This window comes from Pteropus alecto, unplaced genomic scaffold, assembly GCF_000325575.1.
Source record: "Pteropus alecto unplaced genomic scaffold, ASM32557v1 scaffold146, whole genome shotgun sequence".
In the NCBI taxonomy this organism is placed as follows: Eukaryota; Metazoa; Chordata; class Mammalia; order Chiroptera; family Pteropodidae; genus Pteropus; species Pteropus alecto.
In genome coordinates, this window is record NW_006442107.1 from 8,376,447 (window position 1) to 8,403,887 (window position 27,441).

At 35.1% G+C, this 27,441-nt stretch overlaps 1 protein-coding gene across 2 annotated transcripts; it reads left to right on the plus strand.

Moving 5' to 3' along the window:
* Positions 1 to 1,383: 1,383 nt before the first annotated feature.
* On the plus strand, positions 1,384 to 11,295 carry SYT4 (synaptotagmin 4). 2 transcript variants are annotated; one of them, XM_006919942.2, is made up of 4 exons: positions 1,384 to 1,623; positions 4,569 to 5,380; positions 7,058 to 7,178; positions 8,523 to 11,295. In XM_006919942.2, exons 1-4 carry the CDS (start codon positions 1,590 to 1,592, stop codon positions 8,828 to 8,830), a joined length of 1,275 nt encoding a protein of 424 aa, XP_006920004.1. In that variant the 5' UTR covers positions 1,384 to 1,589; the 3' UTR covers positions 8,831 to 11,295. The 2 variants fall into 2 exon arrangements, with proteins under 2 accessions (XP_006920004.1, XP_006920005.1); XM_006919943.2 differs by having other exon boundaries at positions 4,623 to 5,380.
* The last annotated feature ends 16,146 nt before the right edge of the window (positions 11,296 to 27,441 follow it).

Genomic DNA, 27,441 nt, shown 5'->3' on the forward strand with positions numbered 1-27,441 from the left:
TGAGTAATCTGAGTGAAAGATAAGAATACAAAACACAGATTCCGTCAATGGAAAATTAAATACAGTAAATTAGCTTGTGTTTTAATAGCATGAAGATAGAAGTTTAAAAAAATCTGTTAGAAGAATGTTAAAATGTCAAGTATGTGGGAGCAAGTAGCAAAGGAAAGAAAAGGGACTTTGGTTTATAAAATTTTCCATGATGCAAAAGACTGAATGAAACCACTTTCTCCCCAGACTCAGTCTTGACGCTCAGAGCTCTTCTTTCCAATGTGCAGGAACCTGTCAATTGTACAGTAGCTTTCTGAGACTCACCCAGTACCTCCTCCTTCCCCATCTCAGCACACATTGAATGTCATTTGCTCATTGAGCTCCAGAGCAAAAGAATTCTTTGCGGAGCAATAATTGACAGTTGGCATTACAGCCTGAGTTCTCTCCTTTGGAAAATTACTAAACATTTGATTTTTAAAAAGCACACTCTTAAGATTAAAATTAATCAGAATCTGACACCATATTTCCCAGTTCCTCAACCCCAGGAATACCATCAGTTCAGAAAAAAAAAACGTTTTCCTTTGAAAATAACTAGTAATTATCAATATAATTTTAGATATTTGTCTGATCTTGTAACTATTTTGCACAACCCTATTAGAAGTCAAAGCTTTTAACCAGAAATGTCATTCCAGAAGCAATCTCATTATATGCAAAAATCATAACTGAGAGTGAGTCTGAATACAGAAGGGATTATTTCCATCTGTTCCTAAGTACTCTAACTGGCCGAATGTCGGATATTAAAGGGACAAGAGCTGACAGACGAAAGGACAGCATCAGCAAAACGTTTAGGCTAATAATTTATTAGAAAATAGACAATTATAATGAGAAACTTATCTGATTTCAAATGGGTCAAATTAATATTCAATTAACTGTTTTCTAACATAGGTATACAAAGAAAAATTCAGAAAGCAATATATTCGTGCATTTTACAATGGTTTTTTTGATACAGAAATTTCTCTTTTCTTACTCTTCCCTTAAATTGCCTCTGTAAATCACATTATTCTTAAAACTCACAGACACATTTTTACTGATCTAGATGATCAGAAGATTTTATTTTAGAAACTGACAGTGATGAGTTTTGGGGCTCATCTCTATGTGTCTCTGAGCCCCCACAATATAGTGAAGCTAATATCCAGTAGTCCGACAGTTAAAATAATCGATGAGTGTGTGCTGAATCCTCAGGAGAGAAGGGAGGAAGAAAGAAGGAAGGGGAGAGGAGAAGCTTGGAGAAAGAAGGGGAGGGGACAGGGGCTGATTTCAACCCTTTAGCGTCAGGATTGCGTCAATTCGGATTTCAGCCACGTCTAGAGTCTCGGAGACGAGCTTCTCAGAAGAGCCAAAACAGGAACAGGGGTGGCAAATCACTGTGCGAGGGCGAGTGGACCTCCCTCTTTGCCTCCTCCCTGTTCCAGGCGCAGATCCCCTGGGCTCTGCGCTGTTGTTTTCAGCACTCGGGAAAGCCGGCGCTTCAGATCGAGGCAAGTGCACCAAGCCAGGGAGTTTTCCGTTCAGTACCTCGGACAGAGCCACGCAGCAAAAAAATGGCTCCGATCACTACCAGCCGGGAAGAATTTGGTAAGCAAGTTACTGAACTTATAACTGCGGTTATTCCTTGAATACTCCGGGTGGGCTGTTTGTTTTTTGTTTTCTTTCCTGCGGGATGTTGAGTAAAGATTTACTAGGTAGTTAATCTAAAATGAAAATGAGAATAGTAACCGGACAATTGTGGCTTATCTCTGTTGTTTCTCCCTTCCTTAGTATCTTTCTTCTTAAAATTGCCTACTGCTAGGGCTATTTTACATCCCGGAAGTTCCTTAAACGTTCAAGTATAGCTCTGTAAATTGCAGTGCGCACTAAGTAAAGGAAAAGAGGTCTGTTTGTTGGTTTCATTAATCCTATAGGTGATTTTATTTGTAGGTAAATCTGTATTTCACTAAGGGGAAGCCAAATGTCCTTGTGATTACATAAGGATTTGATCTTGGCATAATACAATTTATATGTCGAGGGTTCGAGATGTATATTTTATTACAGAGTGTACCATGAGGACGTTTTCTCTGCTATGTTTTTATTGTAACCTGGAAATATGTTGCTAGTGAAAGAGACAGAATCCTATGATGCTAGATACAGTTACAGGTATATTTGAAATGAACAAGCTGAGTCCATTTCATTTCATAGGTGAGCTAACTGAAGCTCAGAGGAAGAGGGAAGTGTTGCAGGTCAAATAGTTAACTAAAAGAGACGGGAAACTAGAATTAAGACTCCATTTTTCCAATTAAATTACCCATTTCCTATACCTAATTTTTGGCACCATTGCTTTTCTTTTCTCTTTTAGTAAATAAAATCAGATGTACTTCTTCAAACAAACAAACAAAAATCACAATTTATGTCTCATTATATTTCAAAGGCAAGATATAAGAGTTTTACTTACTTTTACAAGTATTCATAAAAAATATTTCACAGAAGTTTGTAAATAAGGAATATTGCCTACAAATACATGATAATTATTATTAAACTAAGTAAAATGATGGAGACTTTGCTCTCAAAAGCTTAAGACCTATCGGTAGAGAATATACTGGGAATAGGTAAGTGAGTCTTTCCATGGTATATTAGATATTTCACCATTTGACATAAATATCGAATAGAAACAATTCATGATATTATATTCAGAGATGAGTTTCATAGCCTTCCACTTAGGTAATTGAGTTTATATTGTTGTGATGTTTATTCCTAATTTTTGATCTGAAAGTCAGAAATTTTCTAACATTGAAGCATTTTCAGTGACCATGCTAGTGAAAAATATGTTCTAGCATGGGCCATCAGTCAATTTAGAACAAAAATCATTTTCTATTGCTTTTATTGTTTTTCTTGCATTAGTTCATGACTTTGCTTTTGCTCCCTGGCCTTGTTTTATTAGTCCAAGAGTGAATTTTTTTCCCCTCCACAAAGACTTGAATAGAAAGAAAGGTAAAAAGCTGACACTAAGTTTAGCTGATGAGCTTTAGCTCTCACCTCATTCTTTTCCTGTGGCATTCACTGCTTTTTCTATTTGAGGAATTCAAAGGTTTATTTTTTATCTCTATATGATTTAGTTTCTTGATATAATAAAACTACAAATTATTTTATTGTTTTGTTTTGTTTGCTTATTTATCTTCTTAGACACTTCTGCTCTTATTTGTCATTTCTTAATCTGATAGTCTTTGAGTTTAGTATTGTGATTACAAAGTAGATAGGCAGAAGATTTGGGGGGATGGGGAAGGGAATAACAAAAGACTATTATTCCAGGGGTTATTTAAATGAACCTTAACCCTTTCCTGACTGGGAGTTTTAACTTTGTTATTCACTATTTGTGATGAAAAATAGATTGAAATGAAACTAAATGAAGATAATATTACATTAGTTATATTCACTTTGGCTATGTTAAAAGTTGACTCAATCGATGCATCGTGGATAGATATAGCAATACTGCGTTTACTTACACAGTTGTTACTAATCATTTGTTGGAGAAATGTACTTACATATGGAACATGATAAGCTTCATGCATAATCAATGTTACCTAATCACAGTAATTTAATGACCCTTGTTGAAGGAAAGAATGCCAATTTCAATTTGATTACTATTTGCCATGTGGAAATGTGCTAGGAAAAAATCAGTTATGAATAAAACTGAACTCTAAATTATCTATATTCACTCTTCTCATTACATGTTAAGGAATGATGATTTATTTGTAGCTATTGTTCAGTTTTTATTTTATTTAGGTGTAATTAATTTGTACTTTGAACAATTAAGTGTTTGTGAAATTTTTAGATAGTATACAAGGAGTTTGTAGTGTTATAAATTACATATTATTAATATCCTGTTGTTCATTGTTTTGTTCTTTTTTCTCATAATATATGTGCATTTCTTTTACCACTATTTAATAATTTGGATGGAAATTATTAATGAGTTTATGATAATGGCAGATAATGTTCCACAATTTTTTAAATTATCTAAATCACTGAGTCCCTAGATGTTTGCTGCATGGATCCTGGGTAAATAAGGAACTACTAAGAATACAGAATCTTTCAGTATTTGAAGAATGTGCATTTAAAGTCCCATAGTCAGTAAGAATTAATGCTTCTTGAAAGCCTCAAAATGTCAATGAAAACATAATGAAATTAGTACTGACCCATCATGCTATCGTTGGCTCGTGTTATTTGAGAAAACAAAGGTAGGTCAAAGGTTTTTTAGCATCCTCACCCCTGACCCAGATATAGTTTCATCTTTTTATTTTATTTATGGAAAACTACTGAAATGGTAAAGTTTCTCTCATACTATATTTTTTTCATGTGTGTCACACAGAAAATGTGTTTATTCCTAAAGGTGATGTGAAATGTATACATAACTCATATACAAAACAGTTAGAAAGTAATTTACTCTGTGCAACCTATAACAATTGCCAGCTCTAGTATGCTTTTCACATAGGCTTTTATCTCCAACTCTGCTCATTTAATGTATATTGTTGGTCATTTGATTTTTTCAGATGAAATCCCCACAGTTGTGGGGATCTTCAGTGCCTTTGGCCTGGTCTTCACAGTCTCTCTGTTTGCATGGATCTGCTGTCAGAGAAAATCATCCAAATCTAACAAGACTCCTCCATATAAGTTTGTGCATGTGCTAAAGGGAGTTGATATTTACCCTGAAAACCTAAATAGCAAAAAGAAGTTTGGAGCTGATGACAAAAATGAAGTAAAGAATAAACCAGCTGTGCCAAAGAATTCATTGCATCTTGACCTTGAGAAGAGAGATCTCAATGGCAATTTCCCCAAAACAAACAAAGCTGGCAGCCCTTCTGATCTGGAGAATATGACCCCGAAGCTCTTTTCAGAAGGAGAAAAAGATGCAGTTTCCCCTGATAGCTTAAAGTCCAGCACGTCCCTTAGTTCAGAAGAGAAACAAGAGAAACTGGGAACCCTCTTCTTCTCCTTAGAGTACAACTTTGAGAAGAAAGCATTTGTGGTTAATATCAAGGAAGCCCGTGGCTTGCCCGCCATGGATGAGCAGTCGATGACCTCTGACCCATACATCAAAATGACGATCCTCCCAGAGAAGAAGCATAAAGTGAAAACCAGAGTTCTAAGAAAGACCTTGGACCCAGCTTTTGATGAGACCTTTACATTCTATGGGATCCCCTACACCCAGATCCAAGAATTGGCCTTGCACTTCACAATCTTGAGTTTTGACAGGTTTTCAAGAGATGATATCATTGGAGAAGTCCTTATTCCTCTCACAGGAATTGAGTTGTCTGATGGAAAAATGTTAATGAACAGAGAGATTATCAAGAGAAATGTTAGGGTAATTCATTTTTAGTGCTTAAAGTATTTATAAACAATCTTTTATGTAGCTATTTTGTATCTAAGGGATTTTCATTAAGATGATAAGTTTTGTACATATTATCTTTACCATGTTTAATTATTATTAATATAATCAAATGGGAAGAAGAGGAATAAAGTAGATGAAAAAAATTTAACCCATGACTGAAATGCTTAAAGTATTTTAATGATATAAAATAGATGTCCTTTTAGATATTTAAATATCATTTATTTAAATATTTTTTATTAATTTTTATCACAAGTATTTTGACTAAGCTTCCACTTAAACTAAAATGCAGGCAAATACTTTTATTCATAAGCAAGTTAACAAAGATGTTTCAAGGTCAGCATAATTTAATTTGAAATTGAAATTGAAATTTAAAATTAAATCAATTCATCCTGAGGATTTGGAAGTTGTATTGACTTTTCATATAATTGCTTTTCAAAGAGGAGACATCACATCATATTGAATTATAAATATTCATCTTCATGTTATATAATAGGAAATGAGTTACTCTGTCTTCATAGTTATACTACTTTGGTAGTTCTGGGATTATTAGAAAACGATAAGACATCAATTAATCAAATTTAATCCTATTTTCACTTCAAATACAGAACTCTTGATTTCAATTGTGGTATTTCAGAATAACTTGTGACTATAAAGCATAATTTTATAGAATAACATAAAGCTCATTGTTGCCTTTGTCTCTTTGTTGAAATTAATGAAGTCAAGGTTTAGAAACATTAAGTAGCTCGTTTGAGATATTCCGCTGTTCAGTGGGACTGTGGGAGTACAGATCAATGCCCTACTCTTATTCTTCCTGGAAAGCTTATTCATACAGCTACCCCATATCAGCTTTTGTATAAATATATATTGAAGTTTTAGGATCTCTGGCCCATTCTTAGTTATAATCAAACAAAGTTTACATTTTGTTACTTTCAGTTAAAACTTGTACTTGAATTCTTGGTAATCTTACCTAATGTCTTTAAAGTACAAATAAAACCTAAGTATCATGTAAAGAAGGATCCTGTGATACTGTCTAAACATCAAGCATTAAATATTGAGTAAATTTCCCAATAATTCATTCCTTGGATTAAATAAGGACTTTGGGTGGGGGCTGGTGGCAGAGAATTTTAACTCCCTCAGTCCTCTTGGCCAGGAGAGTGGTGGGGGTCAGAATAAATTTCCGTTGGCCCGAATTCAAATTCCAATAATATCAGTGCTGAAGAACTTGAAATTAAATCAAACTTAACATGAGTCGTTTTGCCCTATAGATTCATTCAGAGGACTAGACAATTTTTGTTATTATTAATAACTTCAAAAGTATAGATTTAATTTAAAAATCAAAAGTTAAAAATACCTCTATGTAGGCTGTAGTCTACCCTTTTAAACGTTTCTTGTAATGGGTGTGGCTAACTCATTACATTTTTTAAGATCCTGTAGTACCTAAGCGGGCCACAAGATGGCAGGCAGTTGTTTTTAGGAGATGGTGCTGCGCAAAAGCTCGTACTTAACTCTTGGATTCTTTGGCATGCTAAAATAACGAGTAGAAAAATTACATTTCAATTACAATGGTATTATATTGCTTTAAAATGTTAATATAAGTACAAATTTTAAAACTAAAAAAAAAATACTTATATCACATATCTCTTTGTTTAGAAGTCTTCAGGACGGGGTGAGTTACTGATCTCTCTCTGCTACCAGTCCACCACAAATACTCTCACTGTGGTTGTTTTAAAAGCTCGACACCTGCCTAAATCTGATGTGTCTGGACTCTCAGGTAAGAATGCTTCTGAAAAAATCAGGTTCAGTGTATAAGTGAGTAATACATTGGACAAAATAGTTAACTAACATAATCGTGATTTTGATTTACTTTTTTTCACTATCACAAGTGAAGCGATTTTTTTCTGTTTCTCATTTTATGGAATAATAATATGAGCCAATGCCATTAGCAAGAAAAAGAAAACTACATAGTTCTATGATCTAAGCCAAAGCTAGTACTTGGTAGATGTATGAATACAGTTAGAGCAGAAAACAGTGATAAATGCAGAGATGAGGGGCCATTGCCAAAAATACAGTGATGGGTATAAAATTAACGTTTGGGAGAAAAGTTCTTAATTTTAGTATTTTAAATGAACCGCCTACCCTTACAGTTCCATTATTTTTTATTTTCTCTAATTTCTTATGTAACTGCTTTAAGAATTAGCTTTTTATTTTGTGACTAATTAAAAAACCTTGTATAGCATAATGAGAAAGAACACATAACCTATGGATTAATATTATCTGAGGTTAAATCCTAACCCTTTCTTAGCATAGTAACTTTGGGTACATAATAGTATTTACCTTGAGTTGGATTATGAGAACTAGAAAAATATAGTTCATTAAATATTATCTAGTTCTATTTTATTATTATTATTATTATTATTATTATTATTATTATTTGATAATAGAAATTAAACCCATAGTCTTTAAAGGTTTAGATTAGGGAGCTAAAATTAGCTCATGTGCTGCAACCAGAAAAAAGGCAAAAATAATATAATTAAATGTGTGATAAAGCGATGTGATCCTAAAATCCACACAATAAGGGTGACACAGGGAAAGTCAACACTGAGAAATAGGAAGCAAACCCAGAAGGTGATTAAAGAAGCACAGAAAAGTTAAGGCCAAAAAGGGCATTACCTTTGTGAATCGTAAATGCCCATTCAGAAAAAAGTTGCCCAAACTTAGAGGAAAAAGACTTATTCCAAGTCATACAACTCAGTAAGTTTAGATTTTTTTTTCTTTTTTTTCATTTATCCCATTCTCTGGAATGAGTTATTAGTAATCAGAATGTCATCAGAACATTCTGTTTTCTTCTCCATTATGTCATCTCTTTAGCCTGTTATTACAGTTTCTTCCCCATCCTCTGGGTTAGAACTGTTTTCTCTTCTGTTGCCTTCTTAGTTATTTTCAGTTTGTTGACAAGAGAGAAGCCAAGATTTTTCTATATTTTCACTTTTTTCTGCCTCATTTTTATTTTAATCACATTTTATTGGCATGTAGTAATCTCTAAGGGCACCATAATGTTGAGGTCAGTTCTTCAGCTGGATTCTGTCACTGTACTGTCTGTTGCTTCCTATTGCAGATCCCTATGTCAAAGTGAACCTGTACCATGCCAAAAAGAGAATCTCCAAAAAGAAGACTCATGTGAAGAAATGCACCCCCAATGCAGTGTTCAATGAATTATTTGTTTTTGATATTCCTTGTGAGGGTCTTGAAGAGATCAGTGTTGAATTTCTGGTTTTGGATTCCGAAAGGGGATCCCGCAATGAGGTAATTGGGCGGTTGGTTCTGGGAGCAGCAGCAGAAGGAACCGGAGGAGAGCACTGGAAGGAGATCTGTGACTATCCCAGGAGACAAATCGCCAAGTGGCATATGCTCTGTGATGGTTAGCATCCTGACTATGAGTTGGAACTTGATGATTTTACTAGGAGAGGAACAATTTTCTTTCTTTCTGATATGTGATTACTAGCTTGTGACAGCAAGCTACCTTTTTTTTGTTGTTGTTAGAAATGGATTGAATTAGCTGACCAGAAAGTAACTGTAAATGTGTATCATGATAATTTCCCCCTTTACTAGAGAAGTTGGATAAATTTTCATAAAATAGTGAAAGTTGGATAAATAGAGAAGTTGGATAAATTTTCATAAAATAGTGATTTCCTGTGCAGGTTACCAGTGCTATAAATATGAGTAGTCAAGCATTTTATAAATACTGCAGTGCGATCCCAGGTTAGGGGTGTGGTTTAGAAAGTGATGATGTCACTGGAATATGTCACTGGAAGGCAACGTGATTGTTAGGATTTAGAAATCAAAAGCATGTGTTCACTTATGAAAATTCATCCATTTTTCTCTAGGTGGGGAAATCAATTTTTCTTTAAATCCAAAGATATTCTAGAAGTGTTCTCTAGTTTGTTTTTATTAGTTATGTCATGTACAAATGGTGTCCTGCATATAAAAGTATATGGTCATTTCTCTTTGGTTTGTAATTATTTGATACAATGTTATCATAAGAGAAATAGGTTTGTTTCAAAAGGACAGTGAATAAACTGAGAAATCATTTTATTAAAGGGCTTAGTTGAGAACACTGTGGTAGAAATATGATTTTTCTCCCCCCTAGGATTATATGTGAGTCAAAATGTTGTAAAATATAACCTCACATAAGAACCATGGCCTTGAATTATTCACTGCCTGTCACAAGCGTCAGTGTGGTCTAAGAAAGCCCCATTTACCTTTGTGAAGTTGTTAAATTAGCTAGTGGGTAAAGAAATAAACTTCAGCTAGAAATCCAGTTAGAGATGCAGTTTTCTTCTAGGAAATATGTATAGTATGCAAGTATACATTCAAGGCTTTTCCTTGCACATAGAGAGGGCATGGCTATCGAAGTTAAGTCTTCCTTTAGTTGTTCTCCCCCAGAAAAGATTAAGCTATTATTTGAAAACAAACAAAAAGACTGAAGTTTTAACCATGCCAGACAGAAAGCATTATTTAAACCAATAAACTAAGCAAGCCTAATATAATTTACATATGTCCACATGAAATATATTTAGGCTGTCAAATTAGCACAATAAAGTATGTCTCACTATCTTTTCTAGGCTAATTTGTCTTGAGCTGTTTTCTGTGGAACAGTTTATATAGACTTGTGTCTTTTACCGTTTTTCCAGTTCCAGGGCTCTGAAATTCATTAAAAACCCATTAGAGTAAAGCAGTGCCCTGTGATTATTTGGAAAGAATTAACTTGAGGTAATGTCACTATATTTGAGTTTTTAGTTAGGTATGAGTGAAACTCGGGTACAATTGAATTATTAAATATGCAAGTTAGAAAATAAAGTCTACTGAAAATTTTACATTTTGAGTCAGCTTTTGTGTCAGTACTTTAGCGATTTTTGAGAATGTGTTTGATATCTCCGTGTTTGTAAATTCTATGACAATGCATTTTCAAAACAACTTATACACGCTTTTTATGACTATGCCCAATGTAAAGAAAATGTTTTACATTCTATAGGTAGGAAAACTGAAATCAACCTCTTTTTTTGTGTTTTAAGATAACTTTGGGATTAAAAAGAATATTCCCTAATCATTGTCTTCATTCCACCACAAAAAAACCCCACAGCATCTTGGTCTGCTCAACATTCCTATGAAAGGAGCATAAAATTAATTGCAGTCAGTGTGTGATTTGGGGAAGTCGATGGCCTTTTTATGTATATGTACTTGGTACATGGGCCATAGAATGTAATTTATTTTGGAGCTCTGAAAAGTTGTGAGGCATCCACCCTAAGTATCCTTCATAGCTGTGAGAAGTTCATGGTGGTATCAACTGAAATACAATTGTTGAAGGAGGGTAATTTTATTTTTTAAGCAGAACAGCGAAACCAACAACAAATACTTTTTAAATTACAGTGACTAATTTGTAAATAGTTTTTAGTTTTTACAATTTAAAGTGTTATTGAGTGTGAAAAGTTGAGTAAAATTATTTGCAACTGCTGTTAAAGGAAAGAAAGAAGAAAAACTAAAAAAGAATTGAAACAGGCAGGGACGTAAGTGATCCCATCATCTTCTGAAAATTGTACTGTTTTATTATGTATTACAATATCAGTGTGAATATCTTGAATTCTGTTACAAATCCTGCACTGTATTAAACATGTAAATTACTTGTCTGATTAGCCAATCTCACCACCCTAATGGGGAAGTATTCACGTTTGAAAAACTGTGTAATTCAGTAACTGACTTGTTCTGATGTTGTAACTCAGTAGAAGTGACTTGGAAGGAAGCATGGTGTATGAGATGGTGTCTGTTCTTTCGTGCCAGCTCTGTACGATGTTTGTAAGACTATGTTTGTAAGACATGAATAAATTGCTGCTTTTGCCCAACGGATTTCAACTCAAACTTTCTGCCAATGGACTCTGTAAAAAGGCTTCTCTTACTTCTTTCTAAGCTTTCACGTTTCCCTAATAGATCTCCTAACATAGATTAGGGAACATTTGTAATTGAGCACCGAGTTCTTCTATATATCTTATTTTATTTAGTTTAATTCTCATAACAACCATCTGGGCCAATTATCATTATCCCTATTATACAGAAGCAAAACCTGAAACTGAAGAAGCTTAGGTGATTGACTCAAGTTAACACAGATGGTAAGTGAAAGGATTTCACGGTACCACAGTCTTCCCTCGACCCTACACCACTCACCTGATGGGAGTCCTCGTCGATTGCCTTTGCTAGAGTCATAAAGAGGATCATGGCCACATTCTTTGACTTCTCCCTTCCATGTCATAGTTATATTTTTCTATTGTATTTACTTTTTTAAAACTATTTTCTATCACTATTCTTTACTTTCTTTTTTTCTCTTTTATCATCTTATTTCTTATTTTAGTCTTTTTCATTACCTATTTTAGATCGCTGCCTTTATTTTTTTTTCCCCATATTTTTGCACTGGATAGATTTAGTTAGTAAAATGGTGTGGAAATACAAGTCATATTTCTTCTTAAAAAGGCAGAGAGTGGGAAAAAGCCAGGACATCCGTAGTGTTCCCATCAGACACCAGTTAAGGCAGTGGTCCCCAAACGTTTAGGCACCAGGTACCGGAGCTCCTATAAGAATCTAATGTTTGCTGATCTGATGTGGAGCTGAGGCTGTGATGCTAGTGCTTGGGAGCAGCTGCAAATACAGATGAAGCTTCACTTGCTGGCACGCTGCTCACCTCCTGCTTGACAGCCCAGTTCCTAACAAGCCACAGTACTGGTCTGCAGCCCATGGGTTGGGGATCCCAAAGCTAAAGTGAGCGAGAACTGTGGAATCCACCACCAGGCTAATCAGCCATTTTTTACAGTACTTGAGTGTCTACATGGAGGTGTTCTGTGTTATCACAGTTGGAGCAATGGCCTTGGAAATGTAATGCCACTAGAATTTGCTGCCATTACATTTTTGTTTCGAGCAATATTAATTGTATTAAGAGTGTGCCCAGGTATGTTAAAAGAATTAGTTGATCATTATATTTAAGTGCTCAAATGTATTTCAGGGATGCCTACCACCCAAAGCAACCAGAGGCATTGAGGACATTTTCCAAGTCATTAGGGAAATGCTAATTAAAACCATAATGAGATGCCATGCACATCTATTAGAGTGAGTGAAATTAAAAAGTTTTAATATGTCACATGTTGGTGAGGATATGGAGGAACTAGATCTCTCCTATACTGCTAGTGGAGATGTGAAATGTACAACTGATGTACAACTGCTTTGGGAAACAAATAGTTTCTTAAAAGTTAAACATATACCTACCATACGACCCAGTCATTCCACTTTTAGGTATTTACCTGAAAGAAATGAGAGCATATGTTTACACAAAGACATGTATGTAAATTTTTATAATAGCTTTATTTATAAAAGCCAAAAAACTGGATTCAACCTAAATGTTCATCAATAGGTAATGGATAAATAAATTATGTTATAGCTACATAATGGAACACTGTTCAACAATAAAAATGAGTGAACTATTGATAAATGCAACCATATATATATATGAATCTTATGATAAATGAGCCAGATATTTCTCCCTGCCCCCCCCAAAAATGTAGAATGTACTATTTCACTTGTGGAATTTGTTTGAAAATAAAAACTAATCTGTAGGGATAAAAAGCATATTAGTGTTTTCTTGGGATTGGAAGAGGTGGTATAGAGAGGTGCAAATGAGAGAGACTAAAAAGAAACAGGAGGAAACTTTTGGAGTGATGGATATGTTCATTTTCCTGATTGTGATGATGGTTTCAAGTGTGCATATACATGTATCAAAATTTATCAAATCATACATTTTAAGTGTGCGCAGTTTATTTTATGTTAGTTATACTTTAGTAAAGGTGTTAACGGGAAAAAAGCATAAGATAGAAGCCAAAATAACCACATAAAAAAAAATAACAATGCTAACATTACTACTAACGATGTAGTTTCTGAAAATTCATAATATTTACATACTTTGGGGCAGTTTCTTTTTCTTAATTTACATGTCCCCAGGAATATACAATTAGATGACTGCTTTTTAATATCCTTTGAGATGGTTTCGGTGTAATTATGCCACCAACTCAATCATTTAAGCAAATTTGTTACTTTTATTTTTATTTTAAAAAAATTGATTTTTAGATTCAATTTTGTTTTCTAGTTTTATGAAATATTTACATTTTTTAAAGATAAAATTTCAAAACAAAGTACATTAATAATAGCCCATCTATTTCTACACACAATCATTCTGTTCTCTCCCATACATAATGACATTTAATAGTTTTGATTTAATTCTTCTAATTTTTAATATAAACAAATATTTACATATATTCAAATTTCCCTGTTAATTACATGAACAAAAGCATACAATATATCATGAAGATCATTCCCCACTTCATATATAGTTGTCATTCCTTTTTACAGTTGTATAGTACTCCTTCATAGAATCAATTTTAAATGGTTATTTGTGAACACACATTTACTCTCTTATTATGAGTAAGAACCTCATAAAAAAGAAATACGTGTTTTATTGACCTTTACATTTTAGCAGTAGCTGGGTTGTATATAGTAAGCTCAATGAATATTTATTTAATTAAAGTTTGAATCACTGTTAGATTTCAATCAAATTTAATTGATGATTATATGGAAAAACATTGTGAAAACCACTATGGTTTCAGGAATAGTAGTAGAAAAAGTTACTCCAAAGATATAAAATGATTTTTGTTGTCATTCTGATGTACTCCATTATATATGACAAGGCATATTCATATTACAGTAATACCAAACTTTTAAAATTAGTTTCTGGGTGAACTATGTTTTATTGTTTGTTTTTTAAAATTGGATTTGCACTCCCAATTTCTAGTATTACACTAATACTAAAGTGGTTTTGTATTCCTTGATAGGATATCATGTGAGGTCAAGGAAAGATAATTTAAAAGCAACTAGAACATAAATTTGACTTGAAAATTTACTATGGGTGATTTGAAATCCTGACGTTGAGGTTGTACGACACACACAAAATATCACTCAATAAAAATCTGAAGTCCATCTAAGCAAAAGATGGACTTTTCAGAGCAAGGACTTACTGAAGGGCCTTCCCAGGTAGCTGAGCAAGGTCATGCAGAAAACAATTGGGAATTCACAGCAAGCAAGGAGACGTCAAGGCCAGCACCTGGCTCAGGCATAGAAAGCAGGAGCACAATGAAAGTATTGCCTCAGGCTCGGCTACAGTCAAAGGCCTTTTGTTCAACAGACAGCCCATAAAGACACATGCTCTTTGCATGGGAAATAGATCTAGCTCTTAACCCTAAATTGCTCCCCTGCCCCAGGTTGCAGATAATACTGATGATGCTAGTGACACTGCTGTAATATTACCTCTAGTAATAACAACCACCACCTTACAGTTCTATAATTCTGCATGAACCAAGATAACTTTATTATGATATCATTTAGTCATTTCACGACTCCTGTTAATTCAATTCTTTCAAAGGACATTTTGGAAATGAAAAGACAGTAGAGAAATATTAAGCAACAATGTTGAAATCAAGATCTGTGTTTGGTCAACAAGGACCTTTTTTTCTTTAAGTACCGGTTCTTTCCCAGCTACTTCATCATCACCCTTGCACAGACATGTCAGATAAGAGGTAAAAAAATCAGTTCACTTCTTCAGAGATGGACTTGGGCATTCTGCTGCTGTCGTGTTTCCCAGTAACCTTTTTTTCCTCTCTCTCTCTCTCTTTTTTGGTCATTGTTTGTTTGTTTTCCTTCCTCAGTAACTTCTCTCAGACTGGTTGAAAGTCATCTTTCCTGCAGGTGAAAGAGAGACTACTTTCTAAACAGCATGGTATAAAAAGCTCAAAAATGGTGCCTCTTATTAACTGGAAAAGCTTCGGTTTTTGCTGTTCATTCTTTAGCATTCAGTATTACTTCCAAATGTCCACTTCAGAATATGCTGACGTGTTATATGACATTACTTAAAATATTTAAGAGGCATAGTACTTAGATGAATGAGTGTAAATCAATCCAGTTATTTGGATAACAGGACCTGGCTTCCTATTCATGAGTATAAAATGACAAATAAAAGAAAAGGTATACAGAAGAATGACAGATTCAAAAGGTAAATGATGTTCTTCAAAATTGTCCTGTAGGTTTGGCCTCAGAATTGTGTTATCTCGTGAAACATACCAATTGAAAAATATTGACTGAATTAAGTTTTGTATGCCAAATCTTATTAATACTGACTTGACTCCACAGAGCTGCTTATATTAGGAAATACAATTTTTAAAATATACTATATGTATTTGATAGATTTTGAGCAAGCAGTCTTAAAACTAGTGAGAAATAGAAAATCGAGAAACTTGACTTTTTAGAAAGATAGATTAACAAGCCCCACTCTTGAAGTTCTGTCTCAGTAGACTTCAGGTAGGATCATATAATACGTTTTAAAAGCAAACATACAAATAAATAACAAACTAAAACCAAATGAAGCCTTAGCAGGCAATTTTTATTGTCAGCAAATTTTAGGCAATACTGATTGAGTTTATAAAGTACTTTGATAAACTTTTAACGCATCAAATCTTCAAAAAAGCCATGTGAATTATTTAGAACATTGATTTTGAACCCATTTTATGGATAAGGACACTGAGACTTAGAGTTGTTACATAACTTGTCCAAAGTGGTAGAAAGGGGGATTCGAATTTAATCTTCTATTTTTAAATTTTATTTTCATTTTTCAATACCATGCTACAGAAAATATTTTTTAAGAATATTCTTTTGACATGTGAAAATTTTTCTTTTCATTTTCTAAAGAATAAATTTTTTTTTTAGTTTGCATTTCCTTCTCTCGTCTTACATAAGAATTTCACTCAGATGTATAATTGGCTTTTCAAACTTAGCACACCAAAAATAGAACTCACAATGAATGAGCTTCCTGTCAGCTACCAATTTCCTACCATGCTCTTTCACTTCCTAGTAAACAACCACTTCCCTCTTCTAGTTACTCAGCCCCAAAATATCATGGTCATTTAAATTCTTTTTATTTTTATGATTATTATTTTTTGATCTCATACCTACATAGCCAGGCCATCAGCACATCCTGTCAACTGAAAACAACATACCATCTCACCACTACCATCCTACTCTGAGCTATCATCAACTCTTTATTGGACTACTTCAATAATTCTTAATGGTCTCTTGGCTTCCATTCTCAAAGTATTTTCCCCAAACTGTTCTCCGTGCAACAACCAAAATTATTCTTTAAAAATACAAGCCACCTCATGTCACTTCTGTGTTGAAAACCTTCCAAAGCTTTCCCACCTGAACACGGCCAGCCGGGCCTCCGTGGTCTTCCCCCACTGCCTCCCTGATCGTTCCTCCTGTGTCTCCCTTCTTCACCTTGCGTCAGCCACAGGGGCCCTGCTTTTCCTCAGTCACAGCAAACATGCTGCTCTCTCAGGGCCTTTCCAGGTACCTCCCCTTTATCTTGGTTGCCCCCACCCCGACATTCCAACATGCTTTGCTCCTTTATTTTCTCCAGAGATAGCCCTTCATCAGAGATACTTTCTTTGAACTCCATCTCCTGCCCCACCTCCATACTTTTCTCTGTAGCTCTTATTCCCTCCCGAGGAAGTACATATTTATTTGTTGATTTTCTGTCTCCAACCACCAAGAATACAGGCCCCATTAGAGCAATGACCTAGTTTCTTTATTCTCAGGTCTTAGAACAGTGTCTTATATATTCTGAGTACTTAGTCAACATTTGTTAAATACATGTATGAATGAAAGAAGCCAGACCCACAAATGTTCAAAGCAAATCTGAAGTTGTGCTAAATATTTATGTGTTGTTTCTCTTTAGTCAAAACTCCTTTATTTCTGTGGTAGCCCTGGGATCTACGGAATGAAAAGAAACAGATCTAGAATGTAGGATTCCTTAGAATTCTGGAGGAAATGGTTTGGATTTTCTGCTGTCCAATAGTCATCTATGTTTCCAACCTCTGTATTTAACAATTGAGTAGTTAGGCATTTTCAGAGCAGAAGTTCCTAATCCATCACCAGCAGGATGATTGGCAAAGAGATGTGAGCAAGTAGTTGAAAAACTCAATTTGACTCTTTAATTTTCACTTTTATCCAATTTCTTAATTTAAGGAGGCCCAATCAAAGAGAAAAATAATTTCAAGAAAACTGTATGCAGGACCTTCTCTCCTGAATTTTAAGCATAAAATACTCTCAGAAATGGTGTCTGACCTTTGGAACATGACTGTCATCTATTTTAAATTGACAACTCCCCCTTTGCAGTGAAGGTGAAAAGGCTAAATCTGTCATGCATGTGCTAGAAGCAAAGTGGGAACGTAATGACATCCCACCCGGGGAACAGAGACTGCCCCTCCTGTTGTGTTGTGATTTGAAATAACCTCCAAGCAATGAAAATGTTCCCAATAACGTGACTTGCTTCATACAGGCTTATGAATCAACAGAGCGGGGGATAGGTCAGTGGGCTTTAAGGTAGCTAAATGCAGAGAGCTACAGTCTACTGTGAAAGATGGCCACCTCCCACTAGGACATCCTGCAGTCCTGAAATTCCAAGAGTGGCAACCAACACACAGGGCTGTCTTACAAAATCTAAGCTTTAATCAGAATATGAGTGATAGAACTTTAAAACTTGCAGATATCATGGAGATGTAGTTAACCTAACATCTTTATTTAATAGATAACAAAACTTTGGTGACATACCTGGTAAATAATACTGTCACCAGTGGAACTTGCTGACATGTAGATCAGAGAATTATTACCACTTCACAGAGTAGGGTTTTCTAGTTTTCTAGTACTTCACACTTCTGACTACCTAAATAACTTATTCATTGTCTCTTTGCATTATCGCAAAGAAATAACTTGTCTTGCTGGGTGGTTTAGTTTGATGTAGAATCAGAGATTCAGAAATGGAAGCATTGAGACTCCGAAGTCAGATATCCTGGCCAGAGCTGGCAAAAGGGTGTTTGATTCTCTGTAAAAGTGAGTGTAGAAAATAAGAGCTTCAGAAAATAATGCAGGGGGGAAAAAAAAAAAGGAAAGGAAGTATCAGCTCCACTCACCAGTTGGGAAGAAATTCATTTTGCTTGACCTAAGTTTCCTCATCTCTTAGAGGCTATTATTTCTCTAGCTGGACCAATTAGGGATGACAACTAATGCTTCTGGTTCCAGTATTCTTAGTTGATCCCCCATCCTCCATTCCCAGCCCCACACAATCTTCCATTCCCAAGAGCTCCCTGGAGCATTACCCATATGCGCACAAGTGCACTGTTTTCAACACTGGTCATTTTCTTTCACTCAGTAGACAGCTTTCCTCCTTGTGGTGATGCTGTGGAAGTTTCAAGGAACCAATAATGTTGCCATAATCACAGTGAGCTTTCTCCTGCCACTGCCCCAGCACTGCAGGCAGTGCTCACATGGCAGACAACGAATGCTTTCCTGTATGAAGCTTCTCCATGGGCCCAGGCCACCAGCAGTGTCAGCATGAGCACTCCCCGGTCCCCCCGCAAGACCCGAGATCACTTTATAGTCCTCTCTTACATGGAACTGGAGAGAAGTCTCCAACCCTACATTTCTGTCAAATTACGTGAGTTCTAAAGATTCTCTCTTCTGATGCCCAATTAAGACAGTCCTTTCCAGAGCCCTTCAGGTTTCACTCTGCCAGTGTGCTGTGGCAATAATTTATATGTACCATTCCCCAGGGATAAGCCCAAAGGTGCTGCATGGAAAATAAGCTGAATGAGTTCTTTGTGGTACTAACAATTTTCATCATCACCCCATATCTGACAAACTACCTTTGGATCAAGTTTGCATGTCCATTTTTTTCTCTCTTTAGTTGGATGGTCTCCCTTATGACTCTGTGATTTGATGTAGAAAGAACACTAGCAGGACCCTTGTAAAACCTCCTCCATGTTTTCCAAACGTCCCTGAATCCCAGAGTGAATAGAGCACAGCTTTGTGCTAGGCAGGCTTCTATATAACACTGGAAGGTGGGTCACATGATCTCCTATGTAACACTGGGAGGTGGGTCACATGATCTCTGCTATTCTCTCCACCCTAAAACTCTGCTCTCAAGTTAAATATTTGGCAGAATTATCATGATGATATCATGAGTCATCAAAATTCCTATCTCTGAAAAACCAAACTCAAGCTCTGAGATTTTGACATTGCAGTCAGGTCTTACAGAAACCCAGGGATATTTCGAAAGTAAAATTTGTATAGTGACAGCATATTTTGGAGTCAAGTGGTGTACTGAAAGAGCAATGGGAATTTAGTCTGAATCGAGGAAACTATTAGGCACAGAATTGTAACTGATGAGATTAAGAGATCAATAAACATGGTTCTTGCCCTCAAGGCCTCCAAAAAAAAAAAAAAATAGACATGGGCTTAAAGTACAGAGCAGGATGTTTTACATGTTGTAGTATTGATATAAAGTAAAATGGGCTTATATCACATTAGATCTTGTAAGAAACTATGCAAGACAAAAGTCTTGCATAGAGAATAGAGAGAGTAATTATAACAAAAAGATCTAATGATAATGCAGAAGTAACTTTAAGCTAAACCTTAAAAAGTTTGAAGTTAAGAGGCATTTATATAAGAAAAATATGGATAAAACAAAAGAAAGTGCATGGATTGTTAAAAATTATCAAGTAATCCATTGTAATTGGGGAATAAACTTTTTGGGGGAGATAGATAAAATGTATGCTTTGATGAGATTTTGGACAACTATTAATAATCTGCTAAGATATTTGAATATTATTCTAGTTTATATTGAGTAAATTGAAAGTTGTTTATTATTATTTCCCTACCCCTTTGAGTTCTGATACTTAACTGAAAAATAAAGGAAAAAGATATAGAGTTTTAAATATCAGATGGTTTTATTTTATATATATTTTCTATAGAAACAAAAGTTGACACTGAAAATTAAATTTCATATTATGTATTTTTTTTCCAGCATTGGTTATAAATCTGGAGTGGTGAAGTGACAGTATATCTTGATGAATGGTTGCTATTAAATCATAGAATTCCCCTCTATTCATCCTCTCTTTGCCAAGTGGACACCTCAATTCTCTGTTTTCTATCTATATGAAGTGTATTGTTTCTTTGGAGCTATAATATAATCAAAAAAGCATGTGGTTTAGTATCTCTAAGCGTTCTTAAGAAAATGACTTTTGTCTTGCATAGTTTCTTACAAGATCTAATGTGATAATAATGTAAATGTATAAAATTTACAGATATAAGATCATAATAATCATCATGACTATGAATATTATCAATAGTAACATTAAGAATTATTTTGAGGAACTGTCCTGCCTCATCCTTCTTTCCTCAAACTCCAGAGCTTTGGTATACAGTCTTTCACTGCCCTCTATCACATGCGGAGGCATTGGATCCCCTGCGACCTTGGCTCCCAGTACCCTGTACATTCTTCCCTGTACCTTATGAGAATATAGACAAATCCAGGTCTTATTATGACTGGCTTGTGTTTTGGTGTGATGAAAATAGGCACTGATGAGGTTTTTGAATAATCTAACCTATTCAATTGTTTTGGCTGCTTTGTGCTACCTTCCTAGGATCAGGAGAGATTGATGAAGTTAAAAACTACATGTTTCAAAAAGTCCTCCAGGTCCACAAGGGTCCTCAACCTTCAGCCTTCCAACCAGTACTGGTCCTTGGCCTGTTAGGAACTGGGCCGCACAGTAGGAAGTGAGTGGCGGGCAAAGGAGAGAAGTTTCATCTCTAATTGCAGCTGCCCCCCAGTGCTAGCATCACCGCCTCAGCTCCACCTCAGATCATCAGTCATTAGATTCTCATAGGAGCACCGGCCCCTGGTACCAAAAAGGTTGGGGACCGCTGCTTCAAGAGATAACTCTATTTTGTAGCAGTGAGGGTAGCTGATGCCAGGACTCCTTTTGAATCAGAAATTACTCTGACAGAGCACCACCTCCTCATAGCTCTGCATCTACAGTCCCAGTAGTAGTTACCCAGGCACGTGTTTAAGATAACTCATAGTAGCAGGATGTTTCCAAGTTCCCAGCTCCTTCTTCATCAACTTGAAGAGATTACACTTCCCCTACAACCTGAAGAAGAGTGAGAGCATATAATTTATTGGGGCCATTTATATGTGCTCAAAAATTATGTTGTCATGTCATGTGGAATTTTTAAGAGCCAGAAATGCTCTGCCACATTCTTCTCTTTCTCTGTCCTGGTTGGTGCTGGGTAATGTTTCAGAGAAAGTTGCCTCTTATCCTGGCTCCCATGATTTGGGAGTTGAGCTCGCAGCTCACCCACTATGGTTAAAGTCAATGAAATTTAGTAGCTGCTTGTTAATGCTGTTATTCTGTAAGTCCCCAAAACTTACTAGATGAGTTACTTACTCATCTAGTAAGTAACATGACTTTCCCAAAGTCAAACTAGTTTGATGTAGAGTTCTCTAGAATCTTACTATCAGTTCCATAATTCTCCCACTTTGCTCTTTTCTCAGACTTAAATGCTAACATTTTCTTAGCAACTCTGTTCATCTAGCACGCTCTTTTGGAAGCATTATATCTTCAGTCTTTATCAAGGTTGCCACCAATGTTTCCATTTGCAAGATTGCCTTCCTTTAACTGTACTAAATTTGCTCTCTTGGAGCCTAATTTTAGTATGCTATGGATTTTTTTGAAGAGTGTCTTGTTCTAACAATAAGTGGAGGACCCGAATACCATTTATAACTATGAATTTAGGACAACTTACTTGTGCAAAATAATGATGAAAGAAAAATCTGAGAATGCAGAAATCAAGTTAAAAGTACAGCTGGCAACAGAGCTCAGGTAGTCTCCTGCCAGGCATATTTATTTTCAGATCAGATGACATGCTATTCAAATTATGCATATTTCATTGAAATTTATTCCAGAGAATTAAAAACATGCATAATTCTCTAAGAATACTAAATAATCTAGAAGAAATGAATTAATCAATCATTTTATTGTAGTGGGGAAAGAAATTTGTGTTGAATTTCCTAAAGTGTTTGTGCACATATTCCTGGTACTATTTGTTGAGAAGATGCTGTTTCTAGGTATTTTAGAGCAAAGTTTCCATATTATTAATACTAGTGTCACACTTTGTCATCAGCATCACAGCCTTCCAAAGTTTTTTGTTAACCATTATTATATTTTATAATATAATATGGGGTTAATGGGTGCTATATGGGCAACCCCTTATTATGTGTAAGCATCTTTCCTGCTATAAAAGTTTTTTTCTTTTCCTTTACTCCCCATTCTCAGCAATTTCAGATAATGACCCCTAATCATTTAGCTCTGATTCTTACTACCCAGGCAGCTGGTCATAGCTGGAAAATATACAGACTTTACCAACAATCAAATCATGGCTCAACCCCATTTTTCTCAATTATTGGCTGTGTAACTTTGAGCAAGTTATTCTGAGACTTGTTTTCCTCATCTGGAAGATGGTGCAATACATACCTACTTTGCCAGCTTTCATGAGAGAAAGTATGTAAAGTGCTTGACAACACATAGATGCTCAATAATTGGAAGCAATTAAAATTTCAGATTAAGATTTGAATCTTCTCTGCTATACTACAATCATCAGGCCTCACTCTATAATACTGGCTCCCTTTGGAAAGAATTCATACTTGAACATTAATTCAAACAGCCCCCTTTCATTTTTCTCATATAGCAAGAGTGCTTACACACTAAGGTCAAGGTAGATAACATCTGACTGGACCCATTTTTCCCTGCCATGGTTATGCTTTTATATGGATCTACACATGAGAATCAGCCTTGGATCAGCAATACTGTAACAAGTCTCCCTGAATTGTCTCTTTTTCCTTCCAAAATTCATAGACCACATCTTTATCATGTTTTCATTATATTTTATTCCTCTTGACTCAATATCTGCACTCACCTACTCACCTCTTGTATCTTACTATTTCTTCTTCAGCCCTTCTTAGACACCAAAGTGAGTCATATTTATTTTTTATAGCTTAAGTAGAAATTATAAGCTCTTACCTGGTTTTTACCTACTGAAGTCATGTTAGCTTCACACACATTCTTTTTTTCCTAACTCTTCCCAGAAATCCTGAACAGAAATCTCTGAGCCATGTCTGGTCTATCTTGTGTTTTCTTGATTACTTTTATCAGTAGGTTAGCACTGAAGCTGAGATCCAAATATAAAATGTGGACTAAAAGTCATAAATAATCAACTGTGAATTATGAGTACAAAGCATGTAAACACAAGAAATGGACCAAGTGAGTTAAATCATGAACTCATTTCCTTTTATCTTATATATTTAAAGATCAGTGTTATAACCATTCCCACTTCTTAAGTGTTTAGATTATTCAACATAATTTAGGTCCTGTTTCCATCTGGAAACTGATATAAATGGCTATAAGGTACTGCAAGCTGAGCACTTCTGCAAACTTTTCCATCTGAGAAGCCTGGGGAATATTCACAGAGAGGCTGAGTTGTGTCTCACTCAGCAAACTCAGGACTACAGATCATTTGAATAAGCAATTTTTCCAAGGTTGAGATCCTGACCTTAGAGGGCTCATCGATATCCATAATGTCAAAAAAGACATCACAATTGTGGTATGGCTAGCATACAGACAATGGGTCTAGTTTCTATTGAGATCTCAGTGAAAATTCTCTGGCTTTGTGTTAAATTTTCATTTATTGATTGCTTCTCTTTCAGTCAAATCCAGCCACTAAATTGATGTGATTTAAACCCATTAGGTACATTTTATATAAACAGAGATTATGTTTAATGTGACATCAGACTGAAAAAGCCTAATTCTTGGAAGTTTGAGAAACACCTGGATGACTAGTGCATTCACTATTTCTCTCTCATTTCCCAGTCATGGGTGGCTCATGTAGAGTGTGGAGCTTCAGTATTCATGAGGATTTCAGTGACGTGTGTGTGTGTGTGTGTGTGTGCATCTGATTTACTGGATTATAAGAGAAATGGAGAGATAGATAGAAAAGTTAGAGTCATTCCATTGTACATATATTCTATATTTGCCATGAACTGATGTTCATATTTCACAGTGATTTATTAGAATGAACCCATCTTGAAATGAGAAGACTGATTTCTAAATTTAGCTTTGGGATGTCCTAATTGGAGGAATTTCAACAGAGCATTTAAATTCTCTGAGTTTCAGTTTTCTTACCTGTAAAATAGCATAATAATGTTTTACCTTTCCAGACTGTTGAGAAATTCATGGGATAATATGTTTAAATGAGTTTTCAAGTCATTTTTGAGATTAAAGAAAATACTTCTTTAAAATTAGCAGTTGTCTTCACAGTTTCCTTTTGCAGATAAATGGATCCCACAGGCTGTGACATTTGCTCATGCATAATAGGTTCGATTTGATTCAGTTCAATTCACATCCATTTGCTGAGCAATAACTAAATGCTTAGTCCTGGTCTATTTGTAATATATAGTTCCTACCTGAACCAGAAGGGAAGGTGATATACAGAATTAACTAGAATATAGCATATGAGTTTGAAAGACTAGAAGAATGCAACAAATAAATAAATGCACACTGAAGAGTGAGCCACTATTTTCATCTGAGATTATTCAAAGAACAGAACAGATGAAAATAAAGTCAGTCTTGAGTTACTGGAGGAATTTCAAAGACTGGGAATAAGAGAGGCACTCTAAGCAAAGACATCAAACCAAGTATGTTCTAGTAAAAGCAAAATCAGATTGGGCTGAAGGTCAATACACATCTAGAGGGAAATGAGAGATATTTTTGGAAATGCAGATTAGAGCTAGATCATTAAAGGTCTTGGATGCAAGGATAAGAACCGTGGACATCATTCTGCAGACAACAGAAATATTTAAGAGTTTGAGTCATTAGTCAAAACAAGGCAACATTATACAATATGAGAAAAAGCTTACAAGTGGAGAGCTTGGCTTTGTGTCTGTAATAATATATTACTTCTCATATGATTACTTAATGACACCTATCTCTTACTTTTGATTGCTTTAGTTGATTTTATATCTTGCTCAATATTTTCTACTACAGTCCTTCTTCTTTTCTAAATTCAATTCATTCCTTTAATGTCAAATCTTGACTCACCATTCCTAGGAAGCCACCACTGACTCTTCGAGGTCTTATTATTCTTCCACTTCTTTGAATCTGTTCTTAATTTATAATCTAAAGCACACAAATAATCTAGTTATGTGCATATGTTGCATGGTTAACTTTTTTGCTTTCGTCTGGAATCTCTGCTTATATCTCACACCTCTGTATGTGTCGTTCTGCAATTTACACTTATGTTTGTGTTGAGCATGTGGTAGATACTCAAGAAATATATGCAGAGGAATTACTTGATTGAGTTATGGTAACCGCTTGACTGTAATATCAACTCCTCATTCTCCAGCGCTTGGGAATCAGTCAGTCTACACAGGTAGAATTTTCAAGTTGGATAGAAACAAAGAGATGTTCAAGCTCCCAATATCATAGGAGAATCAAAAGAGGATCCAGAACATAAGGACAGATCAGGGAAAAGACTTTAACATGGTTACCCTGCTAATTACTGGCAGCATTAATACTCGAAATCAGATTTCAGAGCTGGGGAAAACTGGATCTGTGGATGTGTACTTAAACACTCAGATTCTTGCTGTTTAGATATATAAGCATATGAATATTTCTTCTCGGGGGCAAAGAAGAGAAAAATTGTTATTACTTTTAAATTTTGGAGAGAGGTCTTATGCAAGGTGAATTAATCTGTCCCTACACTTATAGCCATAATGTAAAATTCCTAAACAGAAATTCACTTGAATTTATGATTGTTCATGCCTGCTCTATGGCTTAGAGAATTAAACTAATTTTAGAGGACACCTTCCATTTTATGAAGTATAGGAAAATAAAAAGTGGAAAACTTCACAGTTAAGCCAATTAAGTCTAAATTATCCAGATATTTACTATTTAAACACACACTATTAAAAGTATTGATGAGGAAATTGAGGTTTAGAGAGATTAAGTGACTGAGCTCTGGTCACTCTTTGAAATATTAAAGAAATTTAAAATGCCAAATACGTTTAAGTGCATGAGATGATAGTTTCTTTCCACTTCATTTTGTGCTTATTTTTATATGACATCACCACTCCAAAATTTAACACATTTTAAAATATTCTGAACCTATAAATTCATCTAAAAGGAAAATTTATTGGGCATATATAAACAAAGGAAGTAAAAAAATCTAATTTTGTCACAATTTTCTTTATGAAAGCAAGAAAACACATGGCTTCTACAACACAAAATTTGGGGTGAGAACTTCAAATTCACTCAACTCTTGCATCGATGGTGGTGGGTGTATATAAATGAACCAGTGCACTGATATGATTTCTATAGTAACGGTAGCAGCAGATTTTTCAGGTTTCCTCAATTTAGTTTAAATTCTAAATTCATTTAGAACCTATGAGTTTTCTGAATATAACTGAACACCTAAATTTAGTGATAACATTTAAGTTCCAGACAGATTCAAGACACAAAATTTTACCAGGTCAATATGGGGCTATTTAGATCAGTCTTTTATTCCAAAGAAGTAGATATATTTTCCTGAGAAAGTGACAATGAAACTTGAAAAGACAGATGAGTAGAAGTAATTGAGTTGGAATTTTAAAAAAGCATTTGATACAGTATCACATAAAAGAGTAATATGTAAATCTGGCAGATACATGGCCTTGATAAAATAGTGAATTTGGTAAAAAATTGCCTGGGATACAGAGGCCAGTCTCTGATGCTAAATAGCACTCCTAATGGAAATAGCAAAAATTCCATCACTAAGGTCACTTATAGTTGAGGTGGTCAAAGTACTAGAAAATATTTTCTGATAACAACCTGGGAAGAAATGGAGTAGATATTCTAGTAGGTTTTTCTTTTTTCTACTTAGAATTCCAAGTGGCTAAGAATCGAGTAAGAAGATGACAGGTTGAATGTTAAAGAGAAAAAGTTCTGAATATGAAGAGCCTGTTTATATGA

Excerpts from the sequence above, each read along its gene's own strand:
- SYT4 (XM_006919942.2), top strand. The coding sequence starts at position 1,590 with ATGGCTCCGATCACTACCAGCCGGGAAGAATTTG. Across the intron at positions 1,624-4,568 it reads TACCAGCCGGGAAGAATTTG|ATGAAATCCCCACAGTTGTG; the intron begins GTAAGCAAGTTA and ends TGATTTTTTCAG. Across the intron at positions 5,381-7,057 it reads TTATCAAGAGAAATGTTAGG|AAGTCTTCAGGACGGGGTGA; the intron begins GTAATTCATTTT and ends CTCTTTGTTTAG.